Genomic DNA, 18,790 nt, shown 5'->3' with positions numbered 1-18,790 from the left:
TTCATCCGTTGTGCTAAACAGTTTAAGCACATATACCATCGAATAAAGTCCCCCCCACACAACTTTTTTAAGCCAAAGAAAAGCATAATCTATTAAAACAATGATTTTGATAAATATTGCTGTTCTTTTTTTTTTTTAATTTTTTTTAATGTTTATTCATTTTTGAGAGACACAGAGACAGAGTGTGAATGGGGGAAGGGCAGAGAGAGAGAGGGAGACACAGAATCCGAAGCAGGCTCCAGGCTCTGAGCTGTCCGCACAGAACCCGACGTGGGGCTCGAACCCACGAACCGTGAGATCCTCACCTGAGCCAAAGTCAGATGCTTAACCGACTGAGCCACCCAGGTGTCCCTGCTGTTCTTTATCATAGTATCTTAGCATTTATCTAGTTAAAAGTTTTATTTATGTAAATAGTGGATCTCCATTTTCTAAACCTCATCTTAATTTGCCAGTTTTTTACTTCAGTGCTTGACTAACTTGCCTTGCCTTATGATCTGTTGAGCTTTTTACATGAGAGCTATACTAATCTTAATCACTGTGCTCATTGTTTGAATGTTTGCTACAGGAAGCGAGCAGCTGCAAAGCATCTAATAGAACGCTACTACCACCAGTTAACTGAGGGCTGTGGAAATGAGGCCTGCACGAATGAGTTTTGTGCTTCCTGTCCAACTTTTCTTCGTATGGATAACAATGCAGCAGCTATTAAAGCCCTCGAGCTTTATAAGATTAATGCAAAACTCTGTGATCCTCATCCCTCCAAGAAAGGAGCAAGCTCAGCTTACCTTGAAAACTCGAAAGGTGCCCCTAACAACTCCTGCTCTGACATAAAAATGAACAAGAAGGAAGGACAAGGAGCAAGAGATGATTTTAGAGGTAAGATGTTCTATTTTTGGGAACTTTTGACTGAAAAACCAGATTGGAGATTTAAATAATTTGTGAGGTTCTTACTTGTTTTGTCTAATTGTGTGACATTAAGACGTATTAGTATAGTGGTATTTATTTACCACTGTATATATATATTTATTGTGGCAAAGGACAAACTAATAATTGAACTAATTATTTGACTGCATTTTATAGTTCTAATGGTCTCTAATGAGAAGCAGAGTAAATTCCAAAAGTTTCTTTAATAGATTGTTATCAAAATAGTTATCAAATAGTTATCAAATATCCAGTTATCAAATAGCTGGACTGAATATCTGGAATGAATTGTGGAACCTGAGCACTATTAGGTGAAAGAAGCAGAAACAAGTGGTGGCAGTCTTTTCCATTTCTGAGGGCACAGCAAAATTTTGTAGCCGTTACTTGAGAAATAATTCAGTTTTTCTTTCTAATATTCTTCCCATATCCTGCTCAGCTTCTTCTCGGGATTTGGTACACTCATGCTGCCAAGAATCATCACCTACTTATTAATGGCAGTCTTTACCCAAGCCTTTGTTTTCTAAATGATCCTGTATTCCAAAATTGTTTAAAGAAAATTTTTTTTTAACCTTCAAATCCAAGCTTTCTTTTCCTCAGTGAAGATAATCAATGTTAGTAACAAAGTAGTTGAATTTCTAAATAACTGACAGTGTGCATAATACATACCAGAGGTATTTTAAAAAAGGAAGCTTTTTGTTTAAGACATGTGTAAGTTGGAGAACACCTCAAAAGTTTTCAGTAACATGATTTGAATGCAAGTTTAATTTTAATTGGTGATATGGAATTGTATTATATCTTTTATTCTAATTTCATAGTATAACTAATTTCATAACTTTATACCACTTTATTGCTCCTAAATGCATGGTTCTGTTACATGAATTAGCTCACACAGTGTGAATAAGTAGGTGAATGTTGTCAGTGTGTACAATGTGGAAGTTGCATTGACTCCATTATACCCATTTCCCCATTTAGAAAAAAAAATTTTTTTAATGTTTATTTTTGAGAGAGAGAGAGAGCAAGTGAGCACAGGTCGGGGAGGAACAGAGAGAGAGGGAGACACAGAATCCAAAGCAGGCTCTAGGCCCTGAGCTGTCAGCACAGAGCCCAACATGGAGCTTGAACGCATGAACCACGAGATCATGACCTGAGCCCAAGTCGGACACTTAACTGACTGAGCCACCCAGACCCCCCATACCCATTTCCCCATTAAGTGTGCACCACAGAGTAGCAATTACTAAATGTAAATGTGCTGGTGCAGTTGAATACAGCTAGCCATGGAGATTATGGTACAGGGCAGATGGACACATCTTTTTGGCTATGTGCTTCATTGTAGGTGTTATTGAATGTTTATCCCTGTTTTTGCTCGTCTATGTAATTTATCAATTCCTTGTACTTTCTCCCAATACGTTACTCTCTCTGCTGCTCCTCCCTTTTTTCTGCAACTTTCTATATTTCCTACAATATTTTTTCTACGAGGAATTACAAATGCATTAACTACACTAGTACTTTTTATTGTTAATTATATTTGTTAGTTCTATACATATAGAACTAGATATAGTTCTATACATATAGAACATACATATAGTTATATACATATAGAACAAACTCTGTTTTTGTATAAAAATTTTCTTAAGTATAAAATTTTACAGAATGTATTTTCAGGAACACACATCTATTTATTACAAAATATACTGGTATACCCTATGGGAATGTTCTTTCATTTAACATTTTCTTAGTAGAGCATCTCTTTTTAAACATTGTGAATGCTTATATCTCTAATTATAATTTTTTAACTATGCCTGAAAAACTCCGTTCACTTTAAAATTTTTTTTTAATTTTTAATTTTTTTAAACGTTTATTTTTGAGAGAGAAAGAGTATAAACAGGGGAGGGATAGAGAAAGGGAGACACAGATTCTGAAGCAAGCTCCAGGCTCTGAGCTGTTATCACAGAGCCCGATGAGGGGTCTCGAACCCGGGATCACGAGATCCTGACCTGAGCTGAAAAGTCAGACGCTTAACCAACTGAGCCACAGGTGTCCCCTCAGTTCAACATTTTAAATAAAACTCTGTGTAGGGAAATTGATACATTTTATATTATACATTATATAGAATTAGTAGAATGTCTGATTCACTTGAAGATGTTCTGAACAGCATGTCAACAAAAAGGGTGTGTGGGTCTAGAATGTTGCTGTCCCTTAAGATAGTTCATGTTACTGCATGCAAAACAACTCTTTGTTAATAAGTTTATGATTTGATGAATAGGAAGCAGAGTTTTTAGGTCCTAGCAAGGTAGTTATAATAGGTATTCTGTTTTGGTTACATTTTAGGAAATTAGATAGGGGTTTTGTTTTGTCTTGTAAGATGTTAAATTTTGTTTCCAATGGAAATAATGGGAAATAAGCTTCCAGTTAACAGTTTCATACTTTTCAGGAAGAGATTACTGATGTTAAGCAGAATTCCCCACTATCTGAAAATAGAGCATTCTTATGAAACCTTTCATGAGCCAAAATGGCATATAATAAGTGAAGAAGTGATTATCATTAGTTTCTATAGAAAAAATTTTGAGGTTCTCTTACCCAAAAAATAACCTCTCTCAACACAAAATAACACAAACTCTTTTTTTTTGCTTTTTAACTTTATTTGTATAAACAAAGTAGCCTAATGGAAACTTTAGAAAAGCACTCCTATGTATCCTGGAACAAACCTGAGGATTAACTCTTAAAAGAGTTAAAACCCATAAAGGAAACTGTAGGTGTATTAGTATATCTACTACTAAAAATTAGGAGATTTTTGTTGTACTCACAGTGTGAGTTAATCATAGCTGCCCCTATTTATCAGGAAAATTAGCCATCAGAAGTTCACCAGTGGACTTCCACTTAGGTAATTGGCAGACCTGTGTCACATGCTATTCTCCAGATATAAATGAAGATTGGAATACTAAGTGTTTAGTTTTTACAGTTTGTTATGACAGCATGTTTAGAGAAGACCACAGTTTCAGAAGATCACCTTTTAGATACAGAATGATTAATAATTCTAATTTGGAGTTAGAAATAATCTCAGTAGAAAATTTAAGTTAACGGGGCACCTGGGTGGCTCAGTCGGTTGGGTGTCCCGACTTCGGCTGAGGTCATGATCTCACGGTCCGTGAGTTCCAGCCCCGCATCGGGCTCTGTGCTGACAACTCAGAGCCTGGAGCCTGCTTCCGATTCTGTGTCTCCCTCCCTCTCTGGCCCTCTCCCATTCATGCTCTGTCTCTCTCTGTCTCAAAAATAAATAAACATTAAAAAAAAATTAAAAAAAAATTTAAGTTGACATATTCATGTAAACTAAACTAGTATAACTCAGGGCACAAAACTCTTGGGTGTACTATCCAGCTTTGAATGACATCTTTATAATCAGTTGAGAATGACGTACACTAGTCAGTCATTAATAGTTTCATATCCTTTTAGTAATTGGTTAGCCTTACCTGTCTACCAACATTTGAGTATTTTAAATAATACCAGACATGTGATAGTCATTAGGGATCACAAAAACACATTTATACACACAGATAACATGAAGCTTTCAAGCTTTTGAGTTATCTTTGCCCAGAGAGTTCATTCTTCCTTTAGCTATTACAACAGGTCATAGAGTTGATTTTTAAAGTGAAATTTATTTATCTAATGTTTAAAGGATATTTCCACCTCTTTTATTAATGAAGTTGTTTGTAGGATCAGAATATTTGTATTCCGTTATTTTTATTTGTAATACAAGTCATTTGTGTTCTTGTTTGACCTTTAAAAAACAATTTATTGTTATCCCCAGTTAACCTGATATTCATGCAAGTCATAAGTGAAAAAATGGTGTTGTCAAGGTAGATTTCTCAGCTTTGGTAAGGTGCAATTTTGTGATTATTTAGCCTATCTCAGATTATAAGTGAGAAAATGAAGTGTGGGGTTTTTTTTTTTTTGCTTTTGTTTTGATGGTAGATCATGAGAATTGAGTACATTTATAGCTAAGCTAATTTTAATTTTTAAAATGTTTTTTTTTTTTCCTTTTTTAAATTGAAATTCATGGTAAGTACCAGGGAGTTCTATTATTTGATGTGTTGAATCTGCGAGTTGTCAATTGTCTAATATCCCCAAGCGTTGAGATGGAGTTGAATGGAATGTTTTACATGGTTTCCTCTTAATCACTGCACTCAGTGCTGTGAAAAAGTCAAGCATTATGAAAGCTCAGATTAAACTGCATGAAATAACATTTAAATAGATGACAACTTGGAATTTTAGAAAAGAGCATGTTAATATTCTTTTTTGTGTGTTTGAGTAAACAAAGCATAAGAGAGGGAACACACTTGGAGTTTTTCTTTGTTGTTCTAATGTGTTTCATCCATTGGGGTTCCCTTTTAATTAAGCTTATGCATTCTATAATCTCCAGACTTATTCTTCATTCCTCTCAAGGGGATATATGTATAGATTTAATTTTTGTTGGTGAAGAGAATGAGAGCCATATGTTTATCTGGTTTTGTCTGAAAGAGAAATGGCAAATATAAAAATATTTGAAAAGGTGATAATGGAGGTCTAAGTTACTATTTAGAGACAGATGTGAGAGGAAGTAAGATGCATGCCAGCAAACTGCTACAGACTTTCACCACAGCAGTAGTCCCTGTCTCCAGAGATTTTTATCTCCAAAATCCTTGAAATGTTCTTTTTGTTTCTTCTGTGATTTCATTTGAATTTCAACTTATTAACATTACTGTAATTCTGAAAATGTGTAATAAATTGATATTTGGTCTGGCTTTTCCTTGCCTCCTGTCATTTTTGCCTCTTATAGGGTTATTTCTTAATGGGGGGAGAACGGATATAATAGAAAAACATACTAAAACTACCTTGGATATAAGTACTACAGACAGCAAAAACAATGGTAACTAAGTGCAAAAACAGCTTATCTTCCTTATACAATTTTTATATATACAAGAAAAGTACCAAGAAAGATTAAGCTTAATTTAGAGGGACAGTCATTACTGGTGTTTTAAAGACTCTGAAGGCAAGATGGAAAAAGCTGAAAAGCTTCTTTCTGTATTAAGTAAGGATCAACTAGACTGCAATATTAAGTAGATACTAGAAAGAGCACTAGCTTATTAAACAAAGTGGAAATTTATTTCTAGCTCATCTGACAGCCATGATATTCTAGGTTGGCAAAATTCTGCTTCACACAGTCATTCAGAAATGCAGCTGTAGTGACATTATTACTTTTAACACATAGCTTCCAGAGCATTCTGGGAGCATCGCCCCATTAGCCAGAAGGAAAAGCCTTGGCCTGACCCCGTAACTATTTCCTGTTACTCTGTAAGGTTTGTTGCAACCTGATTCCTGGCTGCAGATGGCAGTGTTTGTCAGCTTCAGGTTTTATGAGAAACAGTGTATTCATTCTTGTCAATCACCCACAGAATAACCACCCTGCAAAAAAACTAAAAATGAAGACTCCAAAGGAACCAGTTTGATTTTCAGATAATACAAAAGTAAGACAAGGGTGGTTTATCAAAGAGAATACTGAAGGAACCTTTCTTGCCTTCTCAGTCTTTTGAGAACAGAGTAGTGAAATAAGGAAGAAACCTCTCAGAAGAACAGTGTTTCTTCTCTAAAGTGAGGTTGTAAAGAGGTGTGATGAGTCAAATCACATGATGGCTTGGTTCACATATTTACAAATTAAAGCTGTAGTCTACTGTGATTATGAAAAGAGTTTAAACTCATTAAATGCTGTGTATTAATGAAAGAATGTAAAAGAATGGGTGAGGTTGTTTCTGTTATTTCATGGAAAGAAATAGATAAAATATATTTTGTTGAATCTAACTATTAGATACATTTTAAAAGAGCTGTACATCATAAATGGTATTGAGTACAAAATGTTTTGGCTATTTTACTTTTCACTAGAACTTATTAAGACAAAGTAAACATACTTAAAAAATAAATGTTCTCCTTTTTTCTTTAATTTTCTAGATGTGACTTACCTAACAGAAGATACGGTATATGAAATTCTTGAATTATGTAGAGAGAGAGAGGATTATTCCCCTTTAATCCGTGTTATTGGAAGAGTTTTTTCTAGTGCTGAGGCATTGGTACAGAGCTTTCGGAAAGTCAAGCAACACACCAAGGAAGAACTGAAATCTCTTCAAGGAAAGGATGAAGACAAAGATGAGGATGAAAAGGAAAAAGCTGCATGTTCTGCTGCTGCTGCTATGGAAGAAGATTCAGAAGCATCTTCTTCAAGGATAAGTGATAGTTCACAAGGAGATAACAACTTACAAAAATTAGGCCCTGATGATGTGTCTGTGGATATTGAGGCCATTAGAAGGGTCTACACCAGATTACTCTCTAATGAAAAAATAGAAACTGCTTTTCTCAATGCACTTGTATATTTGTCACCTAATGTGGAATGTGACTTGACATATCACAATGTATACTCTCGAGATCCTAATTATCTGAATTTATTCATTATTGTAATGGAGAATAGAAATCTCCACAGTCCTGAATATCTGGAAATGGCTTTGCCATTATTTTGCAAAGCAATGAGTAAGCTACCCCTTGCAGCCCAAGGAAAATTGGTTAGACTGTGGTCTAAATACAGTGCAGACCAGATTCGCAGAATGATGGAAACATTTCAACAACTTATTACTTACAAGGTCATAAGCAATGAATTTAACAGTCGCAATCTAGTGAATGATGATGATGCTATTGTTGCTGCTTCAAAGTGCTTGAAAATGGTTTACTATGCAAATGTAGTGGGTGGGGAAGTGGACACAAATCATAATGAAGAAGATGATGAAGAGCCCATCCCTGAGTCAAGTGAATTGACACTTCAGGAGCTTTTGGGAGAGGAAAGAAGAAACAAGAAAGGTCCTCGAGTGGACCCACTGGAAACTGAACTTGGTGTTAAAACTCTGGACTGTCGAAAACCACTTATCCCTTTTGAAGAGTTTATTAATGAACCACTGAATGATGTTCTAGAAATGGATAAAGACTATACTTTTTTCAAAGTAGAAACAGAGAACAAATTCTCTTTCATGACATGTCCCTTTATATTGAATGCTGTCACAAAGAATTTGGGATTATATTATGACAATAGAATTCGCATGTACAGTGAACGAAGAATCACTGTTCTCTACAGCTTAGTTCAAGGACAGCAGTTGAATCCATATTTGAGACTCAAAGTCAGACGTGACCATATCATAGATGATGCACTTGTCCGGGTAAGTTGGGCTAATGCTTAAAAATTAGTACTAGAATACATACCTAATGCTGGGGAGTTTGTAATACAGTTCAGTGAATTCATTTTATAAGTGACTGAAAAAAAATGTATTACATGGTTTAGGAACACATGGACATTTTGTATTATAAATGTAAATATTATACTTTTGTTGTTCCTGTCCAAATTTATAAATGCATCCCACAAACTATTGGTTGTCTTAAATAATGGTCACTCTGTCTTTGAAAAAGATTTTCTAAATATCGACAACTAACCCCAAAAGTTTTTTCTCTATTCAGAAGACAAGTGGATGTTGGGAAAAGACTAGAACACAAAAACAAGGGGAATGTGCAGACCGTAATAAGTATGAATGTCAAGCCTTAACTGGGAAGAGTGGTACAATAAAATCATACCATAGAATAATAAGTGGTATTCAAAAATTCACAAACTCTAAACGTAAAGTTTAGAGTTGGGTTATTGTGAAGTTGAAGTGATCTAGACACTTTAGCGTGCGTTGCTGGTAAGAGTTCCTGCTGGGTCACTCATAATGCCCCTGAATGGCACTGCCTGATTGTGGTATTTTCTTAACCACTTAAATAATCTGTATGAACTACTCTGGGTCTTGGAGTTTGTTGGAACTTCTAGGAAAACAGCAGCTATTCCAGGATTTCTTGAAATTAATGGTGCCTTGTTTCATAAACCCAATCCAGGGAGATTGAGCTAGGAGAATATTGGGAATACAAGTACCCACCTTCTAACTTCCTGTATCTCCAGATTGTTGCCTTTTGTTCATTCCTTCCCGCAGCAGAAAATAAGAATTTTACTGCCCCCATTTAAGTAAGAGTGCAGGCCTGTTCAGAAGACAGAAACCAGTTGCCAATCATGTACCAAAATTTACATTTGCCATAGGGTGCTTTATTGCAGGATTTTATTGTATTCAGAATATTAGATACACCCATCATTACTAGTTCTTTTTTTTAACCACTTTAAGTAAAATTTGATGCCAGCTAAAATTAAGATGCAGTAAACCTTCCATACTAGTGGAAGATAAACCATGACACAACTAGGAAATTGTGGTATTTATTTTAAAATATATTTTAGCTTTAGAATTGGTTTGTCTAAATCTGAATATTCATAAAACTTAATCAGTGGAAAAAGTTGTTTGACACCTCAGAAACTTAAAAGTTTTCGAGATTTTTATGCCTCTTTTGTTTGTTAATTGGTTTTTTAAAACATCAAATATATTTCTAGTATTGAAGAAAAGTTCTACACTATTTGAACAACTCAAGCAGTTTTTCAACAGCGGCAGAAAGAGGCATTAATTGTTTGGAGTAATTATTGTTGCTTGCTTTCTGATGCTCTTTTTATTTTACTCCTGTAGTTTTGAGCTACATAAATAATTAATATACTTAACAACTCATCATCAGGCAGCCAGCAACTTTACATAATTTAGCAGAAAGTAGGGTATCTTACAAAAGCGTGAGTGATGTTTTGTGAAAAGGACGTTGAAGTCTTCTATGAATTTCGATTGTTAGAGCAGAACTGCATATCCTAAAACAACACATTTTATGTTTAGCTTCTTGAGTTGGGATTCTTTCATCTATTTCCAGCAAAAGCTGTGTCTGGCTTTTAAAAAGCAGTGAAATCACTCTGTATAAGATTCAATCCAGAATTTAAAAAAAAATGTTGTCCACCTTCCTTATCTGCCTTCTGCTAAGAAATCTACCCAACTTTATTTTCCTTCCCCTGCCTTGTTTCCCACCACCACCCCCTTAGTAAAGCAAGGCTAAGAATCAACGAAAGTTTAAGTACTTGTTGTATACTTACTTTATTCTATCATCTAGAACTTTGAGGAAACAATCATTTTGGTTTATAAGGCCTTTTTTAAAGCAGATGTTAGGATAAAATTAACTGAACTTTTTAATTATGCTAAGAAATTGGGTTTTTTTTAGTGAGTTCTGCTTCATTATACCAAACCTGAATATTATAATTTGACCAGTTATAAATTAGGATTCACTAGATAATACCTGTACTTAAATTACCAGTCCACAAAAGCAGTTTGATTTAGAAATCTTCTGTGTGAGGCATTTTGCTAAGCAGTAAAGATGTAAAGATGAATCATGACCACCGAGAAGCTTCTTAGGGGCTCTAAATATTCATACTAAGCAAATTTTACTCTTCTTCCCTTTTTTCTTTTGCTTTCTTTTTTAATAACAATATGAAGGGCCAGAAAAATAAAATCATCAAAATAGCCTTGTGAGTCAGTCAGTTGATGCTCTATTTTTTAAAAAATATTCATAGAATCTGTGATTATGATAAAAATTATAGTATTTTATTAGTAGCAAAAAGTAAAAGGTTTACAACAAAAAGTAGTTTAAGGACATCCTCTCAGCTGAACTCCCAAAAGTACTGATGGGTTTTAACATCTTATTCTTCAAGGATCTACTTTGCTTTTTTAAAGCCTCATTCTTTCTTCTATATCAGTTTGACAGACAAAATAAACCTATTGACCACTTTCTTATGGCCTGCTAATTTAGGGTCAGGAAAAGAAGAGGAAATGAGAAACTTTGTGGTGAGCTCAATATTAATAATTAAATAAGGTTATAGGATTGTAGGCTTTAAGAGCTAAAAGGAGGCTTGGAGTTCATCTCCTTAGTATACAAATGAGACCCAGAAAATAGTGACTACCTATATGACAGTCTTGAGTATGTTTTCTGTTAGGTCCTATTTTTCAGTTAATTGTCAGGCTGACTGTCATGGAGGAAAAGGGAGGGGTAGTACCTTCAGTTGATAATTTCAGATTTTTTTTAAATGAAAAATATGTTTGCCACCTTCTCATACCATGTAATTCAGACCAGACTAGCAGATTATTTCCTAACTGGAGTTTTTTCTAGAGGAACTATCTTTGGTGACAGCTGAATTAGTGTTTACAGTTATTTTATTGAACCTTAAATGCTATTGATTATAGGACCCACTATTACTACTAAAAAAGAAAAAAAGACTGCCAGTTAGTTGTGAGATGCTACCAGTTGTATGGTATATCCATAATTTCAGAGATGTTAAAGTGCAAAAACAGAAAAATGAATTTTAGAATCAGTGAAATATGGTAAAATATTAACTGCCTTTTCACAGGTAGGTATCTCAGAATCATTTAAGAACTACTCCCATACCTGTAAGTTGCTGGAATGTTTCCCCCAGGGCTTACTTTCACTATTTTTTATTGTTTGTTAGAAAATAGTACAGTGATAGTTATGAGCTCATTTGAATTAAAACAATTCTAACATAAGGTTTTTATAGTATTTTACTCATAACATTTGTGTATTTTTGTATTCTTTTAAAAGTAGATATTTTGTCATTTTTCTTAGACCAAGCATTCCCAAAGGAAAAGGATATAAAATTTTATTCATACTTTTTATCTTAGATTATGTTAGGAGAGTATGAGTTATCATGGAAGACAGTATTGCCATCTGTGACATACCCTGAACTGCCTTCACATCAGAATGGGAAATTTGTTTAAAAGAAAAATTTCAAGGTTCTACCCTGTAGAGATTCAGATTAGGAAGTCTGGTGTGGAGCCTAGAAATCTATATTTCTGGTCATGTCCTCAGATACTCCCATAAAGCCAGTCTGCAAACCAGTATTTGGGAAGATAGCAACTAGTACGGTTTATATATACATATTTATTGAGGCCATTTTTATATACAAGTACATACTGGGAAAACTGGCAGTCTTTGAAAAGGTGGTGAAAATAGCAGGTGTAGAAATAGGATTGACAGTGGTCTGAGACTTGGTTCAGATTAGGTTCTTAGTTCTGGGAATCCTAGAATTTTGAGTGGGGATCTAAAGACTGAAAGGAATGGCTGAGTAGAACTGGATAGGAAAGTCCAAAACTGTGAACTGGAACAGATAAAGATGATAAGCACAAATGAAAAGCCCCCTACTACCAATTAGTTCTGCTCAGTCCCCTGTAAAAAATCATTCATTTTTTCTGGGCTCTAACAGTACTGTCTGACCCAGCCCCCAGTATTTTCCTTGACACACACCCTTAGTTATTTAAATAAAACCTGATTCTTTTATTTAACAATTGATCTACAGTGCTTTAAGAATCAGATTATCTTGTGCTGTTCTGAGTATGATTAATTTTATCTTGTACATTCACTTTATTGTGCTTAATGCAATGATGATTATTGTTTCTTAAGATTTATTCTAAAGGAAATTAACTTCATGTCTGATTTATGTACTCATAGGAGATTAGGAGAATGAAGCAGATCTACATAGATTCTCTGCATCATATAATAATCTAAAAAAAAAAATGAAATTTGTGAAACTCCTTACTGTTACATGTGAGAAAAATGAATCTCAGATTCTGGCCTGTATAAATTAATGGCAGGATTGGAACTGTTAGAACTCAGGGTTCCTGGTCTCACAAGCAGATATGATTAAATGATTTGGCTGTTACTGAAACATCTAAACTTGATGTGTAAAATAGTAAAAAAAAAAAAAAAAAAAAATCTGTTCATAGATAAATGAAAAAATTAAATATACTTAAATAATCTAAAGATCTTGCTCCAGTCAGTAGCTTAAAGGTGTAAACAAACTGTTTAACCATAGAGTCTAATAAGTTGACTGAAGTTGTTTTAAGCCAGCCATTCTTAGAGAACGTAGGCATTCTTAAGAATTAGGTCTATTTTATGTGAATACTACTTAAATATCCATGCCATTAAGGAATTTTTTCAACTATGGGTAAAGATAACTTTGTCATGAATAATAATAGCCCAGAATACTGTAAGATTTTAAAGGATAGGGTTTTCCTTTTAACGCTTTTGCATCTGGCAAGTATAATATTTTTATATTAAGATGTCATCCTACCTAGGTATTCTGGGAATGCTTTGATACCAGATCAATTTTTTTAAAAAATGATCTCTCTAGGATTTCATCATCATGGCCAGTTAAAAGTTCAGAAATTGAAAATCGTTTTATCCAACAATTGATGAAATCAAGAGTCTTAGTAAGAAGAGGAAGTCATATAAGGAAGAGGTAGATGTTATCACATCCAGTCTGTTGTTTATTTTAACCCAGTAATCTGCATTTTTCCAGTCTTCATATTAAATTAATACAAAATATACCCTACTTTAAGAAAACCTATATATAAAACTACAAGTCTGTATACTAAATGATTTCAATTCAAGGATGCATACAAATACTCCTTTTCAGAATGTTCACTGACCTAGTCTTTCAATTTCCAAGTATCCTGTATTCAAGACAGCTTTTGATTTTCATAATTCTGTTTTAAATGCTATGTATTTATTACAGAAAGTTGTATACCTTTACAATTCAGTTCTGAAATCATTCTCTGATTGAACAGTGGGTCAGAAGTGGTTGTGTTTAAGAAAAATAAAAATGTAGCCCCTTAATGGCCTTTGTCAAATGGTAACTGGCAAATTTTATGCTATAATTAAAAGTAAACATTGTTTTTAAAGATAGACTGCCCATGTATACATAAATGATAAAGTATTTTACAGAACCACTTAATATATACCTAGGTATATATTAAGTATATAGTATATATAAATACTTATATATATTAAGTATAGAACATAGGTAATGGAAATTTTTGCCTGCAGAGTTCAGTTGCCATCTATTTTTCAAATCATTCTTTTTACATATTTACATGTGACTACATCCTGATTCTGAAATACATGTTTATTGTAAAAACTAATTGAAAATACAGAAAACATGAAGAAAATAAAAGTCACTTACAATTTCAAAAAAGATTATTGCTAGTTATTGAAGAGAGGCAGGAAGGCATAATAGTTAAGAGCTTCCTTCTGGATTAGAATCTGTTCTATTTACTAACACTAAAAGCAAGTTATTGAACCTCTCATGACTTTGGAGACTTCATCTGTAAAATGGGATTGATAATATTACTGGCCTCATAAGATTGTTGTGAAAATGCAGTGAATTGATATATGTAAAGTGCTGAGAATAGTGCCCTGGCACATAAGTGCTATATATTATTCTTGTGTTGCTACTGAAATATTTTTGTTCTGTAATATCTGGGTTGTTAGGTTTTCAGGCATGCCTGAAAGAATTTTTAGTACAAATAAAAGTAACAATAACAAAAGCGTTGTTGTACAGGGAATTCATCTAGTGCTTCACATATATTAATTTTTTATTATATCATTTTCATTTTATAGATGAAACTAAAGCAAAGAAAGAAAGCTATATGTTTACAATTATAATTATAAAATATTATATCGAATTATTTTGGCACTCAGGGTGGAGAGCACTGTGGAGATTGATGGAGACAGACAGACATTTAATATTTTATAAGAATGAAGTTAGGGGCTCCTGGGTGGCTCAGTTGGTTGAGCATCTGACTCTTGATTTCAGCTCAGGTCATGTTCCCAGGGTTGTGGGATCGAGCCCCGTGTTGGGCTCTGCACTGAGTGTGGAACCTTCTTAAGATTCTCTTTCCCTCCATGTGCCCCTCTCCCCTGCTCACATGTTCTCTCTTTCTCTCTAGAAAAAAAAAAAAAAAGGTATTAGGAACATCTTTAAAAAAAAAAGGAATGAAGATAAATTTGTTTCAGTGTCCTATGAGGTGTCTTAGGTGGAACTAAGACTACAACACATGGCCTCTGAATCCTGTAGAATCGACACCGAATCCTTTAAAAGATATCAATCACATTGATAATGGAGTCAGCTCTCATTTGTGAATGTTAATAAAGAGGACTATAGGAAGTATAATTTAAATAGCAGATAATCAGTTTTTTCACCTCAGAATGCATTATACTTTTGATATAAGCAGATTTGTCTTTGTGTTATAAGGGCATATATATAAACATTGACTTATATTCCTTTGACACCTAGGCAGGTGGGAACTGGAAGAAGGAAACTAGGAATGCGTTCCATGGCAATATAGGATGTTGGCGTGATGGGTAAACCACATTGGAGCTGATAATTCTAATTTAGTTCTCAGCATTCTTTATTTTCTGTGGCTTGAAGCAGGTTTCCAACTGGAACTATTTTTCCCCAAGGTTCTTTCAAACTTGGGACTAGGCTATAAAATCAAATTATGAATCTTATGTTCAAAGATCAAAGTTGTTTTACAAGGTTGCAACATGATGTGTTATCTTAGTAATATTGTCTGCTCTAGAACTCTTCTGTATATTTTTATTAAGCCTTCACATCTTTGCAGTATGAAGAGTACTATCCCTTTTTTTTCTCTGCAGATGAGGAAACAGGCTTACCTGAGTCGCTTGCTAAAATTTAAAGTTTAAAAGTTAAGTGATAGTTGGAACAACTACAGAGTATTTATTCCGTCTCAATTCACAACACTCTCACAAAAATAAATTATCTTTAAAAACTTGGCATAAATTTTTTTTTTTTTTGGTAAATATTAAAGACCATTGTTACACAGGACATTTCTTAAAGCTAAAGATTCTAAATTCACAGACTCCAAAAGTTGAAGATATCTAGATTATTTCAGCCTTTGTTCTTAAAACTTTTTTGACTGTATTCCCAAGTAGGAAAGTGATACTTTACATAGCATAGGTACATACATGTATGTGTATCTGTCTATACTTATAGTTGAAACAAAAGTTTCACAAAATGGTTGATGCCATTACTATGTGGAACACATTCTCTTTCCTCCCGTTGTTGGTTTTAAACCACTAAATGAATTGGGCTGCCCACTAATGAGTGGCAGTTGACAGTTTGAAAAACATTGATCTAGGACAACTGTCCGGATTCATGAATTTGAGATTTTATTTTTCTATAGACATACTAGAATGTCCAAACCAGTACTGTTACCTAAAGTAATTGCTTGAGGACTATAGTACAGTTGTTTTGATGATGTTTGCATTGCTCAAAACCATTTTTAAAATTATAATTGCAATGGTTGGAATAACTTGAACACTTGTAAATACTCTGTTTTGGCAAATTTCAAATTTTTTAACCGCCAGAAGGCATTTTAAGTCTATTTAGCAAATAAAGCGGGTGATCAGTCAGGCATGCTATTAGTAAATTTCAAATAAATTAAAAACTGGAAGTATAAATAGTTCACATTAGTATTTAGTGTGTATTTTCTGATTAATCTCTTAATGACTGAGATCACTTACTGTGTATTATTCTATAGATTCAAAAAAGTATCTAGTAAAGATTTATAGTTGAAAAATGTAACTGTTAGTAAGAAATTAAGAGTAAGGATGTAAGCAAGCATAAATCTCATCTGCTTTCAAAAAAAAGTATATATAGAATGTCTTAGGTTCCATCAAGACGTGGCAGTTTGTATTAAGTGCTATAAGAGACCATAAGCTGCTCCCTATTTACCCAATATGTTTCTTCTCTTAATTGAAAGTATTTTATTCATGGTTTAATAGATAACAAAACTTAATTCCTTAGTTTCTATTCTATTAAACATAAAGACTTACTAGCAAACAATCTTGAAGTCAAACTTCTGTACTCTGTTGTTTTTGCTGAAATGATTTAGTTTGAGTAGTCACTTATGTATTTGGCTGTGTTGACTTCTTTCCATGTCCTAACCTTTAGAGCCCAGGTTTGTTATACAGAAGTAACAGAAAATCTAATTTTAATTTTCTACTATATGTTAATTTCATGACAAATCAATAGTTAGAAAGTAACTCTTTTATTATTCTATGCCGATTTCTTTTCTGTCCTATTTTTCCATTATCTGTGAGACTGAATCTTTGCCTTTACTGGCTTTTTACTGGTTTGCTTCCTGTTTCCATTTAAAACAAACCAAAAGTCAGTATCTTTTATTTGCTCCATAGCCTGAATCCTTGTTTTTATTTTTTCTACTTATTTTTATTTTGCTTTCATCCTTAAACTGGCAGTCACCTTCTTTTCACTTTATCTTTTCACTCACTAGCTAGAGATGATCGCTATGGAAAATCCTGCAGACTTGAAGAAACAGTTGTATGTGGAATTTGAAGGAGAACAAGGAGTTGATGAGGGAGGTGTTTCCAAAGAATTTTTTCAGCTGGTTGTGGAGGAAATCTTCAATCCAGATATTGGTAAATATTTTAGTGATGTGATCATGATGTCATATCTTTTTGATTTAAGGGTTTGTTTACCTAGGTTTATAAATATTCTCAGTTACAAAGAGTAAACAGTAGGTTTCAGTATAGATTTCCTAGAATCACAGAAAATGACTGAATTTGGGTTTGGGGGAGTGATGTGCATCACTCATTTATTCAAGTTCTTATTTAGATTACTTAGCCAAATATTATACTGTAGGAAATTGTCTTTTAGGTAAGTCAAATTGAAAACCCTTTAGAATGGTACATTAGAACAATTGAAGGATTTCTTTGCTCTTTTTATTCGAAAACATTCTTCAGACTCACGGCATTTCTGAAATGAGAGTTTCATACAACAATTGTCTGAAGAATGTTGAGAATGTCTCACAAGTGTATCATGCTCAAAGTTTGGAAACCCTGACTGGTATCAAATTAATTAGGTTTATTTACTACAGGATTTCAGGAGGCTTAATAATCTGCTTTCCCAAACTTTTTGAACTTCAGAAGCCTTTTTCCACCCCACCTTTAATAACATTTGTCTGTCAGAAGTGTTTTTTCATTGAACAGTTTGGGAAAAACTGATCTACATATCTCAGTCTGAAAGTTGAAGGATTTGAATTTTACTGGTAGACAAGTAGGCACAGTGGAAGTGGTAAAAGACAACAGCTTCTTGGATAGATAATTCTGAACTGATTCAGTTTATGCGATGTAACCACTTACTTGGTTACCAGGTTTGCTTACTTTTAAAAACAATCCATGACCATCATAGGAAAAGGATTCCGCTAAAGGTACTTTTAGAATTGTGAAGAATATGACATAGAATAATGCAGATCATTTCCTTTAAGCTTTGAGAATTGAGCTCTTACAGCCTGTTGATTGTCAGTATGTACATTGAATTGACTTTTCTGTTATTGTTCTTAGCTGGTCATATATACACACAAACGTGCAAATGGACATAGATGTTTTGAGTTCATGACATAAATGTAGTTAAAGTAAGACTATATATTTTAGCTAATGTTTATTAATAATCAGAAAGCTGTGTAATTTGCATATAATTTGTTCAAAGTAAACCAAGACACATAAAACCATGCCTTTTTTGTGATAGAAAATTAATTTATGAGCTTCATAGGTTTGGTAAACCTTTGCTCTGGATTCCTTTGTATCTCAACATGTAAAACATTAGCTGTAAATAAAATATACTTACATTATATGCAGAAATACTTTCAGAAAAAAACATAAACAGTTCTACTTGATAGTAAAGTAATTGAAATGGTTAAAAATACCAAATATGGAATATTTGGTTAAATATACCAAAATAGAATGTTTTATAAGAACTACCTTTTATGGTGCATTTCTTCCAGGGACCTGGCAAAAATGTGCCCAAAATAGATCACTTTGAACCTTAAAATTATTATCTTTCATTTCATACACAGAGAGGAGAATAATGACCTGTGTAATTTATATTCTGATTAATTTAGTTTATTGCTCTTGAGACCAAGGACATACATTTGTGAGATTTCATCAAATTTATTGTTTTCAACTGTTCTTGACTTTGTTCATACCATATTTATAACTAAGTGAAGTTTTTTACTTCAATGAATCTTGT

At 33.6% G+C, this 18,790-nt stretch overlaps 1 protein-coding gene across 11 annotated transcripts in view; it reads left to right on the top strand.

Annotated features, from left to right (window-relative positions):
• UBE3A (ubiquitin protein ligase E3A) overlaps positions 1–18,790 on the top strand; it is a 92,914-nt gene that overhangs the window by 51,697 nt on the left and 22,427 nt on the right. For all 11 annotated transcript variants that reach the window (XM_045058952.1, XM_003986902.6, XM_045058948.1 and 8 more), the window contains 3 exons: positions 566–873; positions 6,898–8,147; positions 17,037–17,181. In XM_045058952.1, coding sequence (XP_044914887.1) covers positions 566–873; positions 6,898–8,147; positions 17,037–17,181 — 1,703 coding nt within the window. The remainder of the gene's footprint in view (positions 1–565; positions 874–6,897; positions 8,148–17,036; positions 17,182–18,790) is intronic.

The sequence above is a fragment of the Felis catus genome, chromosome B3 (assembly GCF_018350175.1).
Source record: "Felis catus isolate Fca126 chromosome B3, F.catus_Fca126_mat1.0, whole genome shotgun sequence".
Lineage (NCBI taxonomy): Eukaryota > Metazoa > Chordata > Mammalia > Carnivora > Felidae > Felis > Felis catus.
This window is presented reverse-complemented; position numbering and strand designations above follow the sequence as displayed.